Source organism: Amborella trichopoda, chromosome 7 (genome assembly GCF_054954075.1).
Source record: "Amborella trichopoda isolate Santa Cruz 75 chromosome 7, AtrichopodaSantaCruz75HAP2 v2.0, whole genome shotgun sequence".
NCBI lineage: Eukaryota > Viridiplantae > Streptophyta > Magnoliopsida > Amborellales > Amborellaceae > Amborella > Amborella trichopoda.
In genome coordinates, this window is record NC_142342.1 from 20,308,944 (window position 1) to 20,328,221 (window position 19,278).

The following is a 19,278-nucleotide window of genomic DNA, read 5'->3' on the forward strand; positions in this document are numbered from 1 at the left end:
AAAATAGTTATTTAAAAATTAGTATTTCTGTATATCAGTATTATTTTTGTCTATCAGTATGAATTTTAGATATTGTAAGTGTGAGTGCAAATGGCTTTGTTTTCCTGTAAAATAGTTATTTAAAATTTGTATTTTTGTGTTTAATTAAATTGTAGTATTTACATATGTAAATGTTAGACACTATAAGTTGTACATGATTATTTGAAAAATTATAATATGTTCAGATTTTAAACAGTATTTAATTCTGGATTTTCATAAGATTCATTTTATTGTCAATAGACTGCTTATCATGTTTAGGTCTCAAGAAAGTCTTTAAGAACTGCTACTACAACCCATATGATTAACTGGTTATTTATGGAAAAAACAGTAAAAGTGATTGATATCGATTGCTTCATGAGAATTTATGTTAATAATTTCAAGGATATTTTGAATATACGATATTGATGCTTCCTGATGTTTAAAGAGTTTCAGAAATACTTTAAATATACAAGTGGACCTATCCGATACGCTGATAGGAATTAAGTGGACTAATCTAGTATACTGGTGAGGTATAAGTGGACCTACCCGGTGCGCCGGTAAGGATTAAGTGGACTCATACGGTACGCCGGTGAACTATAAATGAACCCGCAGGGGTTAAGTGTACCCATCCAGGATGTTGGTGGGGTATATAAGTGACCTATTTGGGACACCAATAGGGTAATTTGCGCAATCTTTGAATTATGTATTTCTGTTAAAAGATTTCTATATGCATTCAAATCTTTTGGATTATATTGAAATTGTGTGTTTCTATTTAAAACTGTTCTCCATGTGTGCTCTTCCTCATATTGTTTCAACATGCAAAATATTTACATTTCCAACCATGATTTTTTTTTCAGGACTATGATGATCACTTACTGAGTAGCCAAAACTCATCAAACTATTGTGAATTATTTTCAAAGTAATGACAGCCTTATGGTGCATATGTACAGAAGGAGTAGCTTGGAAGAAGTTTGTAGTCAGGATCAAATTTGTTTTTATAACTTTTGTTATAAAAATTGTATATATATAGGCCTTCATGTTAATATAAGTTGTGAGTAGACTTTGTACAAATTCCAAAATTTTAAAAGAAATATCAGTTTTTGTGCAATATATATAGCATAAAGTTCTGAATAAATTCTATATATAGTATAAAAATAGTCTGTCACACCTTAGGAATATTAGTAAACTTGGGCTGTGATATGAGAATATGATAATGAGAATATTATTAATCATCATGTATCATGAGAATTTTATTAATCATAATATCATTATGAATATATGAGAATGAAAATATTATTAAAATCATAATATTATCATGAGAGTATGATAATGAGAACATTATTAAAAGCATAATATCATCATGAGAGTATAATAATGAGATTATTATTAATCATAATATCATCAATAGATGATAAGGGAGAGAAAATAATTGAAATGAGAGAGAATGAGAAAATTATGACTATCATTATGAGAATATGATGAGGGAGAGAGAAAATAATTGAAAAAGAGGGAGAAAGAGAACATAATATTTTATGAGATACTAACAATATTATTATGAGAATGGGAATAACCTTAAAATCATAACATTAAATAATAATACATAAGAATGATAATATTATCATAATAGAATTATGAGAACATCATTAATAAGAATGATATTATTATCATAATAGAATTATGAGAACATCATTAATATCATATGAGAAAGATATGATGAGGGAGAGAGAATAATGATTGTTAATAATTATGAGAGAGCTAGTAATAAAAATGAATAAGAGAGAGAGAGAGAGGACTTATCTAGAGAGATAGATGACAATTTTTTTTTCATGAGCTTTGATGATTAGCTCATGACAAGAGGTGGCCTTTTTAAAGTGAGGGAGAATACTTCTCCTTGTGAACATGTTCAACTATGTGTCCTACCTTTTGTTTAGTTGTCACTTGTATATGTGACACATCACCACCCTCAAGACACCTCAGCACCATATAATGACACCTCATTAATCATTATCTCCTCATAATGACAACTCATTATTACTCATTGTCTCCTCATAATGACACATCATTATTCATTATCTTCTCATAATAACAACTCATTTGGTATTTTAATTATTTTAACTTATTAAAAATAAACGTGAAAAAAATGACATTATGTGGTTTCATGGTACCTTCATATTGTAATAGATTATCACTCAAAACTATTATTTTAAATAAGTTTTTTATATTATTTATTTTTTATTTATAATTATTTTTATTATTATTATTATTTTCGTCCAAAAATTTAGGATCATATAATAAAAAAGAAATAATATAAAACACCTATTTAAAATAATAGTTTTAAGTAATAGTCTATTACAATATGAAGGTACCATGGGACCACTTAATGCCATTTTTTTCACGTTTATTTTAATAAGTTAAAATAATTAAAATACCAAATGAGTTATCATTATGAGAAGATAATGAATAACGAGATGTCACTATGAGGAGATAATGAATAATGAGTTATCATTATGAGGAGATAAGGATTAATGAGTGTTTGAAGGCATTTTTCAGTACCTTGGTCCCCGATGCGGAAAAAAGAGGAAGCAGGTAAATAAAGCCTCAACATACAGTGAAATACCCGACAGTATCATAATTGCCCCAGAACGGGTCAAAATCTTCCAAAGCAATCTAAAAGGCCACCTGCCAAGTTTTGTCGCAATCCGACGTATCTAAGACAGCGCAGACAAAAAAACAATTTCGAAAAAATCAGCCTCTAACACCTTGAAACGGACTCCATAACTAGAACTCTATATTTGGTGAGTCAAACAGCTGTGGGACCACCGTCATTGGATCCGGTACGGTCGAAAACTCCTATGGGTCAAGTTTCGGCTTAATCAGACATTTCAAGACAAAGTTATGGGCGAACCATTAAAAAGGATAAGCCACACGCTAATCTCGTGCAGCCTCCCTGCACCAATCTCCATTAAAGGAGGCTGGTGTGCACAGTCCCGAGCAGTAACTTCGAAGACCCGTATCTCACTCTTTCTGGGTCGGATCGCTCTCAAATTTGGTGAGCGTGTTCGTCTCATCAAGACGAGCGTTTTGATATGTGGCACGACCCGTGTCGATATCCGAGCAGGGAGAAAAACTAGAGAGAAATCGACGATTCGTGAAGATAGTTGCACAAAATTCAGCAGCAGCATGCTTCACTCTAGCGGCCATCTCATGGCGCTCGTATATCCGATCGATGTGAAACCAATTGCATTATGTATGTGAGGTCTAGGGCTATCTTTGGTCCAAACCCCGCTTATGATGAACGGTTGGATTCGGCACACGAAGGCGTTAAAGTTGCTGCAGATTTCAGCCGCCGGATTTCTAAATTCCGGCCAAAAACCCAAGACGACGAAATCTTTGTCCGGACACGAAATCAAGTTGCGTTCGTTGTAATGTGATCGTGACGGCATGCTCAGTGTAATTCAGCGAAAAAATCAAAGAAAAATATCAAGAAACACGCACACTATCAATCGGAAGTTTGCAAAATCTAAGCAAATTTCGAGTCGCATAATCGTAACCCAAAAACGCGATCCATGGCTCGAAGTTGGTATCAAATCTATCGCCATGCCGAGCCCTACAAGAAAGCAATCATCTTTCGACCAAACGAATACCAGAGCAACCCTGAATCATCCATGGAAGATCAATCAAGTTCTAGGGCAGCAACATTGACTGTTTTGGAATTTCATGTATTGTTGGGCAGGGGCAAAAGAGTCCTTTTGCACCCAATTTTGGAATTTCTTTTAATTCAAGTAAATTATAATTATCATCAATTTAGGTAGTCTTTGGGCATCTACCCATGTTTGGGCCCAATTCTATAAGTATACGTTAAACACAATTGTCAAAAGCCTGATTCATTATTCACATTGATTAATAAAATTTCAATCTTTGCTTTGAGTTTGTGGGTGCGTCTTGGAGAGAGAGGAGAGAGAAGAAAAGGGTCGGTACCCTTCGGTAAGGTAATTTTCTTTCTCCTTTTTTCTCTCTCTCTCTCCTCTCATCTCTCTCCTCTCTCCTCACCTCTCATCTTCTCTCGTTCTCTCTCCTCCTCTCGTCTATATCTTTCTTTCCTATTCTATCTTTGATCTTCTTTATCCACTTTCTTTCTTTTTCTTTATCTTCCCTTTCTCTTGCTTCTCTTTCCTACTCTTTCTCCATTCTCTCTCCTTCTCTATTCATGCATGGCAGAGTCTATCGCCTGACATGATGTCTTCTTGCTTCAGGGACACGAACAGTGAGTCGGACCTTAACCTGAGTGGCGGGCCAGGCCTCTATCGAAGTTTCCTTATCTCCCCTTCTGTCACAAGCGGCGGATGCTCATCTCCGTCCATGTTTTCTCTCTTTTCTTAGTCCTCTGTCATGGGCAGCAGAGGTTCATTGCTGCTCATGTTTCCTCTCCTCTCATTCCTCTGTCATGGACGACGGAAGCACATCATCGTCCATGTCTTCTCTCTCTTCTCTCATTCCTCTATCATGGACAGCGTAAGCACATCGCCGTCCATGTCTTCTCTCTCTTCTCTCACTCCTCTGTCGTGGACGGCAGAAGCACATCGCAGTCCATGTCTTCTCTCTATTCTCTCATTCCTCTCTCATGGATGGCAGAAGCTCATCGCCGTCCATGTCTTCTCTCTATTCTCTCATTCCTCTCTAATGCACGGCGGAAGCTCATCGTCGTCCATGTCTTCTCTCCTCTCATTCCTCTCTCATGCACGTCGGAAGTATATCGCTGTCCATGTCTTCTCTCATTCCTCTCTCATGGACGGTGGAAGCTCATCACCGTCTATGTCTTTTCTCTCTTCTCTCTTCTCATTCATCTAACATGGACGGCGAAAGCTCATCGCCACCCATGTCTTCTCTATCTTCTCATTCATCTGACATGGACGGCAGAAGTTCATCGCCGCCCATGTCTTCTCTATCTTCTCATTCATCTGACATGGACGGCAGAAGCTCATTGCCGCCCATGTCTTCTCTTTCTTCTCATTCATCTGACATGGATGGCGGAAGCTCATCGCCACCCATGTCTGCTCTCTCTTCTTACCCTCCTGTCATGGACGGTGGATGCTCATCGCCGTCCATTTTCTTTCCTAACTTCTTTTTCATCGCCGTCCATGATCCCTTGCTCTCTCATCTCTTTCTTCTTCATTCTTTTTCTTCTCTCTCTCCTCTCTCCCTTTTTCCTTTCTCCCCCATTGCTCATCTCGTCTTCTTCTCACATGCGCAACATTGGTAGTACTGTGCATGTCTCTCTTTCTCTCTCTTCTTTCTTCTTTCTCTCTCGTTTGATTAAGAGAGGTTAAGACAAATATTGCCATGGTAGTCTCGTCGTCTAACAGTATTGCCGTTGAGCCGGTCTTAGTTACCGTGCCCGCTTTACTGCCATGATAGGCTAGCCATTACACCAGGCTGGTCGATGATTGTTTTGGCCTCTAGTAGTATTTATGTTGTGCCGGTCTAGTTACTGTGCCCGTCTTGCTAACACGCCGGGTCAATCACTTGTTGATCTAGCCTGTGTTAGTTTCGCAACCTAGTCAAAATTCCTCTGATCTACCTCTTTCTTCTTCTTTCACTTATCCTCTTACCTTTTCTTCTTTGGATATGCACGCCCGTGTACATTCGCTCAAAGACAACGTGGGGTCTCTTTCGGCCCACTTGTCTCGTAAAATTAACCATGTGTGTGTGATTGCATAAACAAGAGAATACAAGCCAAGGGAAACAATTCCGAACCAGTTCTACGACTGGGGGGCTTTCTTCGTGATCTAAGAGGGCGCCCACGCAAGCCAGCTCGAGTAAGTCCCGAACCCACCTTAAATTCCTCTCTCATCGGTTGGTATACCTACCCTCGCTCTTGAGCAAGGTTCCCGAAAGAGCGATCTCAAAGTCCCGGGTTTCCCAGAAACCCGAGACGCGTGCCGCCCGATCATCCATATCTGGAGGGCAAGATCGAGGCACTTAACCAATGAGGTGTCATTATATGGTGGTGAGGTGTTTTGAAGGTGGTGATGTGTCACATATACAAGTGATAACTAAACAAAAGGTAGGACACAGTTGAACATGTGTCACAAGGAGAAGTATTCTCCCTCACTTTAAAAATGCCCCCTCCCCTCATGAGCTAATCATCAAGCTCATAAAAAAAATAAATTGTCATCTACCTCTCTACATAAGTCCCCTCTCTCTCTCTCTTATTCATTTTTATTACTAACTCTCTCATAATTATTAACAATCATTATTCTCTCTACCTCATCATATCGTTCTCATATGATAATAACGATGTTCTCATATTTCTATTATGATAATATTATCATTCTTATGTATTATTATTTAATGTTATGATTTTAAGAATATTCTCATTCTCATCGTCATATTATTATTATCTCATAAAATATTATGATAATATTATGTTCTCTTTCTCTCTCTTTTTCAATCATTTTCTCTCTCTCCCTCATCATATTCTCATAATGATAGTCATAATTTTCTCATTCTCTCTCATTTCAATTATTTTCTCTCCCTCATCATCTCTTGATGATATTATGATTAATAATAATCTCATTATTATACTCTCATGATGATATTATGCTTTTAATAATGTTCTCATTATCATACTCTCATGATAATATTATGATTTTAATACTATTGTCATTAACATATTTTCATAATGATATTATGATTAATAAAACTCTCATGATAAAATGATGATTAATAATATTCTCATTAACATATTCCCATGATGATGTCATGATTTTAATGATAGTCTTCATTATTCTCAAAATGATAGTATTTTTATAAAAATAATATTGTTTATATATTAATATTTTTATGAAGTATTATTTTCTCATAATGATAATAATATTTCTCTCCAATAAGAACATATTTTTTTATTTCTCATTCTTCTCATATAAACTCATTTGGTCCCTTGTCCTATATCTTTAGCTGAACACCAGTAATCTCGATCGTACTCTGACAGCAGTAGCTATATACCCATCTCGTGACTTATAAAAGTAAGTGACCTCGTTCCCCTGAAAAATAGTCCACTTTTAATAAAATTGTGATATTCCATCCATCACTTTTATATTATAAGTTTTATGAGTAAGTGATCTCATTTTCCTATAAAACAGTTATATAAAAATTGGTATTTCTGACTACCAGTATTATTTCTGTCTATCAGTATGAATTTTAGATATTGTAAGTGTTGAGTGCAAATGGCTTTGTTTTCCTGTAAAATAGTTATTTAAAATTTGTATTTCTGTATTTAATTAAATTGTAACATTTCCATTTGTGAATCTTAGACGCTTTAAGTTTTACATATTCCTATAAAATGATTATTTGTATTTCCATAAATTTGTAATATTTCCATTATTGTTAAAGATATTAGATAGTTAAAAATTCAGTATTTAACTCTGGATTTCGCTAAAAGTTCTACTAAAGAAATTGTTTATCATGTTATATTTCAAAAATGACTCTCAAAATTGCTGTCTTTCTGAAACTATTACTCAAATGTTTGACTGATAGTGATTGCTATAAATTGCTCCAAGTGAATTCATGTTAAAGATTCCAATGATATTTTGAATATATGATATTATTGTTTCTTGATGTTTAAAGAGTTTCGGAGATATTTTAAGTATACAAGTGGACCTATCCAGAGTGAACTCATCCGATACACCGGTGAGGTATAAGTGGACCTATCCGGTATGCCGAAAGGGATTAAATGGACTCATCCGGTACACCGGTGAGGTATAAGTGGACCTATTTGGTACGTCAGTAGGGAATAAGTGGACTCATCCGGTACACCGGTGAGATAAGTAGACCTATCTGGAACGTCGGTAGGGATTAAGTGGACCAACAGGACGCTGGTGGGGTACATAAATGACCTACTTGGGACGCCAGTAGGGTAATTTGTAAAATCTTTTGAATTGTGCATAGTATTTCAATATGCATTCAAATTTTTGGGATGATCTTAAATTGTGTATTCCTGAATTTGAAATTGTTATTCATGTATGTTCTTCCTCATATTTTTGCAATATGCATTCTTTTAGAAAATATTATATTTTCCAATCATGATTTTTTTAGGGGTTATGATGGTCATTCACCGAGTAGCCAAACTCATCAAACTATTGTGAACTCTTTTCAGAGTAATTGCAGCCTTATTATTCAGTAGGAATAGCAGGAAAAGCTTTGAAGAAGTTTGTAGTCATGTTAAACTCACCTTTGTAATTTTTGTTCTAGCAAGATTATATATACATACACCTTCATGTGAATATAAGTGTGAATAGGCTTTGTACAATATATCAATTTAAAAGAAATATCAGTTTTGGTGCACTATATAGCAAAAATTTCTGAATTTGTTCTATATATAGTATAAGAAAAGTCTGTCACACCTTAGGAATATTAGTAGACTTGGGGTGTGACAATTTTGGTATCAGAGCAATAAGTTTAGGATTCCAAAGAAATCTGAGTAGGAATATACTCTAAGTCATACTTATTGTATGAACAGACAATTACAATGTCAAGATCTAGTATGACTGAAGCGAGCATGGAAGGAATTCATAGAGCCTTGGAAAATATGGTTGCCCTTATGCAACATCAAATGGAGAATAATAATCCACCTAGGCAGTCAGTTACGGGAAATAGTGGGTGTAATATCGAACAATTTAAGACATTAAACCCACCTTCCTTTAAGGGTGTTGCAGATCCACTAGACGCCGAAGGATGGATTATGCCATTGGAGAAAATATTCGAAGTAATGGAATGTCCTGAGGATAAAAATGTCACCTTCTTTATGTTGGAAGGTGAAGCAGAACATTGGTGGCAGATGATGAAAAGAGTGCTGGTCCTAGAAAACAAACCATTGACTTGGGAAGCATTTCGAGATATATTCAATGAAAAGTGCTTCCCAGATTTTATTCGAGATAAAAAAAAATGGAATTTCTAGAATTAGTCCAAGGAAATAGGACGGTAGCACAGTATGAGGCCAAGTTTACTGAATTGGCCAAGTTTACTGAATTGGCCAAGTTTGCTCCACATATGGTCAACAATGAGGTAAGAAAAGTAAAGAAATTCGAAAGAGGCCTCAGACTAGCCATCAGAGGAAGAATATCCGCACTAAAACTAAGAACTTATATCGAATTAGTGGATCAAGCCCAAATTGTTGAAAAAGACTGCGAAGAATTCTAAAAGAGGAAAAACCAGAGAAGTCAAGTTAGACCCACACAATCTAATTGGCAACAAGAAAAATAATCAGCTATGGCAAACAAAAAGCCAAGGCCAGCATCATTTCAAAGTCCGCCAGAACCTTGTAGGAAATGTGGGAAGAAGCATGGGTTAACACCCTGTTATTGGGAAACCGGAGCCTGCTTCAAATGTGGGAACATGGGGCACAAGATCAAAGATTGTCTAGTTATACAATCAGGTACAAAAATTTAGAGGACTAAATTTCTTTAACGAGGGGAGAAAGTGATGACCCTAAAATTTTGGACTAAAATAATAATAACAATAATAATAAATAAATAATACAAAACACCTATTTAAAATAATAGTTTGAGTGATAGTCTATTACAATATGAAGGTACTATGGGACCACATAATGCCATCTTTTTCACATTTATTTTAATAAGTTAAAATAATTCAAATACCAAATGAGTTATCATTATGAGAAGATAATGAATAATGAGGTATCACTATGAGGAGATAATGAATCATGAGTTGTCATTATGAGGAGATAATGATTAATGAGGTGTCATTATATAATAGTGAGGTGTCTTGAGGGTGGTGATGTGTCACATATACAAGTGACAACTAAACAAAAGGTAGGACACATAGTTGAACATGTGTCACAAGGAGAAATATTCTCCCTCACTTTAAAAAGGTCCCCTCCCCTCATGAGCTAATCATCACGCTCATCAAAAAAAAAAATTTGTCAACTATCTCTCTACGTAGGTCCCCTCTCTCTCTTATTCATTTTTATTACTAACTCTCTCATAATTATTAACAATCATAATTCTCTCTCTCCCTCATCATAGCTTTCTCATATGATATTAATGATGTTCTCATAATTCTATTATGATAATATTATCATTCTTATATGTTATTATTTAATGTTATGATTTTAAGGATATTCCCATTCTTATAATCATATTATTATCTCATGAAATATTATGATAATATTACGTTTTCTTTCTCTCTCTTTTTCAATCATTTTCTCTCTCTCCCTCATCATATTCTCATACTGATACTCATAATTGTCTCATTCTCTCATTTCAATTATTTTCGCTCTCCCTCATCATCTCTTGATGATATTATGATTAATAATAATCTCATTATTATACTCTCATGATGATATTATGCTTTTAATAATGTTCTCATTATTATACCCTCATGATGATATTATGCTTTTAATAATGTTCTCATTATCATACTCTCATGATAATATTATGATTTTAATAATATTTTCATTCTCATATTTTCATAATGATATTATGATTAATAAAATTCTCATGATAAAATGATGATTAATAATATTCTCAATTTCTCATTATCATAGTCTCATGAGGATATCATGATTTTAATGATAGTCTCATTATTCTCAAAAGAATAATGATAGTATTCTTATAAAAATAATATTGTTTATATAATTAATATTTTCATAAAGTATTATTTTCTCATAATGATAATAATATTTCTCTCTCTTATATGAACATATTTTTTTATTACTCACTCTTCCCATATAAACTCATTTGGTCCCTTGTCCTATATCTTTAGCTGAACGCTAGTAATCTCGGTTGTACTCTGACAGCAGTAGCTATATACCCATCTCGTGACTTGTAAAGGTAAGTGACCTCATTCCCCTGAAAAATAGTCCACTTTTAATAAAATTATGATATTTCGTCCATCATTTTTATGTTATAAGTTTTATGCGTAAGTGATCTCATTTTCCTGTAAAACAGTTATTTAAAAATTAGTATTTCTGTCTATCAATATTATTTCTGTCTATCAGTATTATTTCTATCTATCAGTATGAATTTTAGTTATTGTAAGTGTTGAGCACAAATGGCTTTGTTTTCCTGTAAAATAGTTATTTAATATTATCATGAGAATATAATAATGAGAATATTATTAGTCATAATATCATCAAGAGAGTATGATGAGGGAGAGAGAATGAGAAAATTATGAGTACCATTATGAGAATATGATGAGGGAGAGAGAGAAAATGATTGAAATAAGAGAGAGAGAAAGAGAACATAATATTATCATAATATTTTATGAGATTATAATATTATATGAGAATGGCAATATCCTTAAAATCATAACATTATTATGAGGTAATAATAATACATAAGAATGATAACTTATCATAATAGAATTATGAGAACATCATTAATATCATAGGAGAAATATATGATGAGGGAGAGAGAATGATTCAAATAAAAGAGAGATAGAAAACTTATATAGAAAGAGAAGAAGCTCACATTTGAGAGAAGAGAGAGAAAACCAATTATGGGGGTTACTTAAGGGCCAATGGAAGTTATTTATCAGTGGGGAAAGTTAATCCATTTTTGACACATGTCCTCCATGTGTCATTATTTCTTTTTTTAATATGAACCACTTCATCCCTTTTGTGCCACCTCATCACTCTTTATGGGCCACCTCTCATTCTTTATGGCCACCTAATGCCACTTTGTGCCATTTCATACTAATGAGTGTGTAATGATGGACACCTCACTCTTGTGTTGTTTTAGTAATTTTGTTTGATTCAAAATCGTGCTAAATAAAAAAAGACAGTCCCATGGCGTATTTTTAACACCATGGACCATCATTTAAAATTATTTATTCGTATAATTATTTTTATTTTTATTTATTTGTTATTTATTTATTTGTTATTTATTTATTTTGTTATTATTATTACCATTATTATTATTACTATTATTATTATACTAATAATAATAATTATTATTATTACAATTTTATTTTGTTATTATTATTATTTTTTTATTTTTTTTTTAATTTAGGGTCATCACATTATATGAGGAAAAGTTTAAGGCTTTAGACAGAGCAATTACACAAGGAGGGGAGCACATATAGAGAAATAAATGGAGAATGATTGATAATGATTGATAATCTCAATACTCCATATTACATAATCCATGATTGTTATTATTATTACCATTATTATTATTACTATTATTATAATAATAATAATAATTATTATTATTACAATTTTATTTTGTTATTATTATTTTATTTTATTTAATTTAGGGTAATCACATTATTTGAGGAAAAGTTTAGGGCTTTAGAGGGCGCTATTACACAAGGAGGGGAGCACGTATAGAGAAATAGATGGAGAATGATTGATAACGATCGATAATCTCAATACTCCATATTACATAATCCATATTTCATGTCATGTGGCACTAGTTTGACATTGAATCCAATGCATCCACTAGTGAATAATGTACTCAATGCTTCAGAGCATATATCATTTCTAATATTTTCCTATTCTGGGGGTGTACATTAGACACTTGGAGCATATTGTGCATAGTAATTCCATAGTGGCAGTAGAGTACCATTTCAATACCATGCTTGCATTCCATGTTTTCTCAATCATTCATGCTAAGAACCTTGGCATGGGATGTTTTTAAAGTTTTGGGGTGAAAATTGTGCATCGTCAAAATCTATGGTCCATGATATGGCCCGTATGGCTAAGTACACTAGCAAACTTGGATGAGAATTTGAATAATGTTAATGAATTTAGGGCACATGACTGAAAATTTGTTGTAAAACACTAAAACTGAGGTTGAGAATTTTTTCTTTTTCTTTTTCCCCATTTTTGGAATGGCTTTCTCTTCACAAAGGCCCTAAATTTCATAAAATGGTGTATGTTGTTAAACATGTGTTAAAAGCAATAGCTATGCTTACCTTTACGAGAAATCCTGAAAAAGTGTTATCTTAAGTGGCCAGTCATATCAAAGAAGTCACTTCTTCTCGGAAATAGAGGAAAAGCAGGTTTCAACAACCTTTTGGGAATAAGCAGGATAACCAAAACTAGCCTCCCTTATGAATAGTGACGGACCAAGGTAGGACGGAAAGTGCCACGGGCTTAAGTTTACAAGTATGCAAGTACTATCATATTACAGTGTCTTGGTGTTTATCACATATTGATGTTAAACATGTTTTATTTAATAGAATTCTACATGAAAATTTTTAAAAGGATATTAAGCAGGCCAGTTGTCATGAGCTGGTCGCCAGACCAAGGAGGTTTAAGTTGGGTGTTATTGACTCCTCTCTTTTTAAGTGCCATTCAGGTCAACAACAATTTTTCTTATTTTGATGATTTCATCCAGGTAACAACATTTTTAGATGAAGGAAATGAGACCTCATTCTTATTTTCTATGGGAGTAAAATACCAGGTCCTCAATCTTAACAAAATGACTCACAAAGATCTTGCCTTGAGATCACATATGACAAGCAATAAGTCTGTTGATACTTTGTTTGAACATAATGTTAAGGTTAGAGCGTATGATTGTAATTTGATAGTAGAGCCAACTGCACAATGATTGTTAGCGGTTTAGTTTATCTAACCATCCAAATAACTGATAGCTCTCATGCAGTTCAAATAGTAAATTAGTTTTTTAAGTCATCTAGGTCATTGTGTATGACTGCAGGTGTGGATTGTTTTTTGAGCTACACTAGATCTTCATCTGACGGGATCTGTTAACACAGACTGCATAGGTTGTCAAGATGCGAGGTCTATGAAAGGGTGTTGCCTATTTCTAGGGAATTCTCTTGTTTCATGGCAGTAAGAAAAAAGATGATGTCTCCAAAACCACAGCAAGTGCAAAATACAGAGCTGCATATTCAACTTCTAGAAGATGGCTTGGCATAGACTCTTGCTTCTATTAGATCCTGGAGTGCATATCTGGTCTCACCCTCCCCTCCATGGAGATAATACTTTAGAGATTTTGATTTCATCTGGCCCAGAATTTCATGATAGGACATAACTGATGGAAGTAAAATTGACATTCTATTGAAGAGAAGTTAGTTACTGAAGTCATTTCTCCTCCTTATGTTTCTTCATCGTAACAGATTGACAATTAGGTCGCTTAGTCAGGGAAAGGTTATCCAGTGCTGTAATTTCTCTGACATTTGTTGCATCATCATAACAGGTTGCAGATCAACTCATTAACTCAGTAACAATCCACATGCTTACTCAACAAACATATTTGTGGATGAGCAAGTTTTGAGGAGTGTTTCATTGTGCATCTCAGTTTCACATTTGATGAGGGGTATTTGCACTTGGCCGTTTCATGTAAAGATGCATACTGCAATAAACCCATATGAGTCTTGTACATATGGGACATGAACATTTTTTACACTAAATAAAGATCAATTCAATTCTCGTTTGAACATGTTTTACACTAAATAAAGATCAATTCAATTCAAGTTTGAAGTAGTCTTAGATAAGGCTCTGCTGATACTATTTCTTTAAAATATGTCCCAAACATATAAATGTAGATTCTCCATATATCTAGCGTTTTTCATGTCCTGAAAACAAGTTAAGAAAGAATTATCTTCAAGAACTGATTAAAACTATGAGTCATATACAAACACTATCGATTTATTTAACCATCAAATCATTGTTTAAGAGCCTTGAAGCAAGATCATATGGAAGAAAGTTTAGTGTAATGCAATTAAAACAGATCATACCAACAATTTCTCCCAAATGCATTGATATCGAATTCAGTTGTGCCTTATTTTCGTACAAACGGTTGACAGCTCTCCTTGATCTAACAATTTCCTTTGCAAGTGCCTAAAATACATGAAAAGGAAGAATTTCAGGAATGATTGTCCCAAAGAAATCATCAAAACAAGGATCCTTACACATTCATAACTTGAAATGCTATATAGATAAGGAGATGTAAATTGAACAATCTCTGTTTTAACTATAACCAACATAACAATAAAAGAAATCAGAAAGCAAATGGAAAATTCTCAGAAGTAAAACCAATGGTGACCAATTAGAGAACCTGATGTGCAATGAATTAAAAGGCCTTCAATAATATTGCGATTGTGAATGTAGTCATTGATGAATCAAACCCACTTAAATCATCAAAACCAAACAACTGCTTGAGTCGCTACTTTCTTCTCATAAAGTGGGTGGGCTTGTCATGTGAATCAGACTAGCATTACTAAAAAAAACAAATCAAATTCAACTGTACAAAATTAGAGCTGAACATCAACGGATTCCAAAGCAATAGATAAATGGATTCAATCCTAAGGGAGAACATTAATTCAATTGTAGAAATTTAAACTAAACCAACACAGACATCAATTTCCAAGTCAAAGCCAGCCATCAAAGGAACAAAAAATGCACAGCAAGAGCTAGACACAATCAAAACAAACAAGAATGACAACCAACAAGAAAAACAAAGGAATTGTAAAGGCAAACCTATGATGATCTAAAATACAAGAAGTAAAAAGAAAGCCCAACTCAGATTTTTGTATCATAGACATACCTTTGCAGAGACCATATCATTTCTTTTCGCAGCCTCCAGGATTACTTTCTGAACATTCTTTTCTTCTCTCTCCACATCTAGGAACAAGGGAAGAAGAGATCCATTTGAAAACCAATATAGTATAATCGGCGCGAAAGTCACAATTGACAACCTTTTTCCCATCCTAATAAAAACCTCATAACAACAAAATAAATCGCAATATGGAGAGAACGATAAAAGATTACCTCTGATTTGGCGCTCGATGCCGCGACACTCCTGCCTGAGGCGTCGCTGCCAGTCCCTGAGAAGCTGTTGAGGGTTGGGTTTCGGTTTCAACAGATTCTTAACCTTCTCCATTTCCCTTTTTAAAACCAACAAACAACAACCCCACTACTCCAATTCCAATTCCTTGAACACTAGATTCAAGAATTTCCCCAACAGAAGCCTAATATTGTTGCATATAAACCTTCTGCAAAGGACCTATGAGAGAGCAGAAGCCCCCCATTTCACAAGAAACCTAATTGAATCAGAATCGCCTTGTTACCGCAGGGAGAGAAAGATGGAGGGGTCGTCGCTTTAGAAATTGAGAGTCGTCGCCTGTAGATCATCACCAGAGAGATTCGTTTCCTGTTTGCAATGAAATTGGGAAAAAGTTTAGGAAAACATTTATATACTTTTGCAATTTTATACTGTTGAAGATGGTACACTTAAAAAATCATACAGTATAACCTAAAGGTTTATACTGTTGAAATACGGTACGCTTCAAAATTCCCACAGTAAGCTGTCGACCTTAATATGATTGGACACGAAGATAAAATAGTGGAAGCAAGGTATCTAAACCGTCTATTTTTTAGATTTTTAAGTATTTATTAATTTACTTGATCCATATTATTTTTGAAATTTTAAATTTTATAGCTGACAAAAAAAGAGATTTTGAAGATCAAAACGTTTTCGAGACTGAAACGATATTTCTAAATAAATTTAATAAACACGCCTTACTTCAACAGTATAGGCAGGCAACCTTATAAAATCCTCACCCAAAAACTTTTAATACTAACGCGTAAGGATGCATCGGACGGCGCTCACCGCCGACGGGAACTTCAGAGAAATTCTTTTCTTTTCAGCCAAACGTTTAATGCTCCGCGGGAGCATAATGTCTATGTACTTCCTCGAGGAAAACTCAATTAATAGTGTTTCTGGGGCCGCAAATTGGAAGCATGCAAGCTTCATTTCAATGGCATGAGAGCTTAGTCAGCAGCACAAGGGAAGGCGAGCCCGTTGCTTAGAACATGGGCGAAATATTTGAACATGATCTAATGCCCAAGGATTCCTACGGGGTATATTGCTCATTTACTCCCTCGGGATAAAAGTCCATGACTTTTCGGACTTCAATTTTGGGAAATTAGCCTCTCGCATAGAATAGTGCACTTGAAAAAAATAATGCCGCCATCCAATATTTAGAGGGTAAGATCTAAGTATTAGAAAATTCAAAATATTAATTTTTTTTTCTTTGAAAATAGCCATCTAGTGATTCTTAGGTGATTCCAAGAATTTTAACTCAAAAAATTCCTCTCCAGTAAGTCTCCTGGCAGAGCGAGTAGTATACATTATACTCCCACTGGAGCAGAGTATATTTGCTCTCATCTAATTCAATTGCCCTAGTGGTTATTTTAGGTTTCTTCAAGGTCTAAGAAAACGGATCGGTGACCTGGATCATCTACCCTAAAAACCATGTCCGATTGGTGGAGCGGAAAATTTGTCGAATCGGCGGCAAGTTTCGTCCCAGATAATTTTCAAACAATCACTATAAATCTCAAAAAATAGTTTTGATTTATTTTCTAAAAGAAATTAGGAGTGATGTATTATGTACTGTCACTACTTTGTAAAAATATGTAAACACTGAGGCTTTGTATTCTTGCATGGATGTCTGTATAATTAAAAATATTTTTCATATAACGTGAAATTAATATCACATCAAAGTATCAAAAATTTATTAATTTGCTTTACTATATATTGAAATTGAAATTTTTGGTTTATATTTCATAATTATTTTACTATACAAATAAGAAAAAATGTAAAATGTCTTATAACATCATCTAATTTAAAAAGTCTTATTTACAACTATAAGAAAAAATAATACATTAAATAATTTACAATGCAAATAAATTAATAGATAAAAACAAGATTTGGTTATCAACGTATAATTATTAATTATAAACTTATAATATATATTTTTGGTTATCACTAAAAATTTCTAAAATTAGCATTTTTTAAGTTTCAAAACAAATTGTGTGTTACATTATGTACTTTCATTTTTTAAGGCAAATTTACGTACGGATTGGGTTTTTTTACCGTTATAATGGTATGGTCCAAAACTAACCCGTTATTATCTGGAATGACACATCCATGGTTTTTATTTTATTTTTTGCCAATTTTTCCCCTGTAAACATCGGACCGTTTATTTACCCCCTCAAAAACTTGCTCAGTTCTTTCTTGCTTTGCCCCCAATAATAGGTACTTCCCCTCGCATCTCCATTGATGCTCTAGTTAAGCCCCACTCTCCCCTGGCTATAAAATCCATCCTCCTCCAAACTTGGGGGCCATCCCACCAAGTTTCCTAGTGAAAAGAAAGGAAGAAGGAGAAAGAAACTAAAAGATGGGGAGCCTTGCTGCCAGATGCAAAGTTAAAGGTAAATAGAGGCAAATTCATCTAGTGTTCACAAAATCAAACCAAAACGGTTAACTAGATATGGGCCTGGAAGCGGTTTAATCGGCTTAACCGGTAAACCAGTCGATTAAACAACTCTAATCGGGAAAGTTCTATGCGGCCAAAAACGTGTTGAAAAAAAATACAAAAAAAAATATACTAAAATATGAAAAGCATAAAAAGAATGATTAAAACAAAACTAATTCAAATGAAGTTGAAAATTAATGAAAAAAATGGATTTAACCCATTTTATATTTTTCAAGGGCTATTTTCAAAAAAATTCTAAAAAAGATGGGAAAATATATAAAAGTGAGTATTAATGACCAAAACATTGTTTAATCCTTACTATAATGTAAAGAATACTTTAAAATGTATTAAAAATCAAATTCCTTGTGTTTTTGAGAATTTATATACATTTTTTTTAATTTTGTTTTTAAAATACTGGTTCATCACCCTAACTGTCCAAAACCGGAACTGGCCACTGGCTGGTTCTGATCTAACCGCACCGCTAGCAGTTCGATCGAGCAATTTTATGAACAATGGTTTCTCTCTTTAGACCCATGTTTCTCTTTCTTCTTCTCATTTGATGTCTCTCTCTATGAAATTATTGTTTTATGGGATCCAAAAAAAACCATTCTCCATAGAAGAAGTGCAGGTTGACCCTCTTCAAAAGATGGAGGTTCGCTCAAGGATCCTTTACTCCTTTACCAATCTTGGCTTCCAGTTGGCCGAGGTCAGTTCGCCCATCTTCTGTACAATAAATTTTTTTCTACTTTCATGCAGTGCCCATTTTTAAAGGAGAATGCGGAGCATGCTCATACTCCGCATTCTCATACTGAGTCTTGAAAGATGAACCAATGAGAGAGGCTAAGGTGTAAACCCCTAAAGACCGTCATGGATAGTGATGGGAAAACTAGGTTTTCTGTCGAGGGAAAACCCATTTACCACTTTCTGAATACCTCTATATTTGGTTAATACACCGTCTTCAATGTCAGTTGTGTAGTTAAGATTGATACCAATGCCTCACTAGAGAGAGAAAGA

General features: G+C 34.2%; 1 protein-coding gene across 1 annotated transcript in view; it reads right to left on the reverse strand.

The window, feature by feature from the left end:
* Window positions 1–16,168, reverse strand: part of VPS24.1 (SNF7 family protein) — a 31,838-nt gene extending 15,670 nt beyond the window's left edge. The window contains exons 1-3 of the mRNA XM_006851230.4: window positions 15,776–16,168; window positions 15,552–15,628; window positions 14,743–14,845 (exon numbers count right to left, since the gene is read on the reverse strand). Of these exons, the coding sequence (XP_006851293.2) occupies window positions 14,743–14,845; window positions 15,552–15,628; window positions 15,776–15,887 (292 nt within the window). The 5' untranslated portion in view covers window positions 15,888–16,168. The remainder of the gene's footprint in view (window positions 1–14,742; window positions 14,846–15,551; window positions 15,629–15,775) is intronic.
* Between the last annotated feature and the right edge of the window lie 3,110 nt (window positions 16,169–19,278).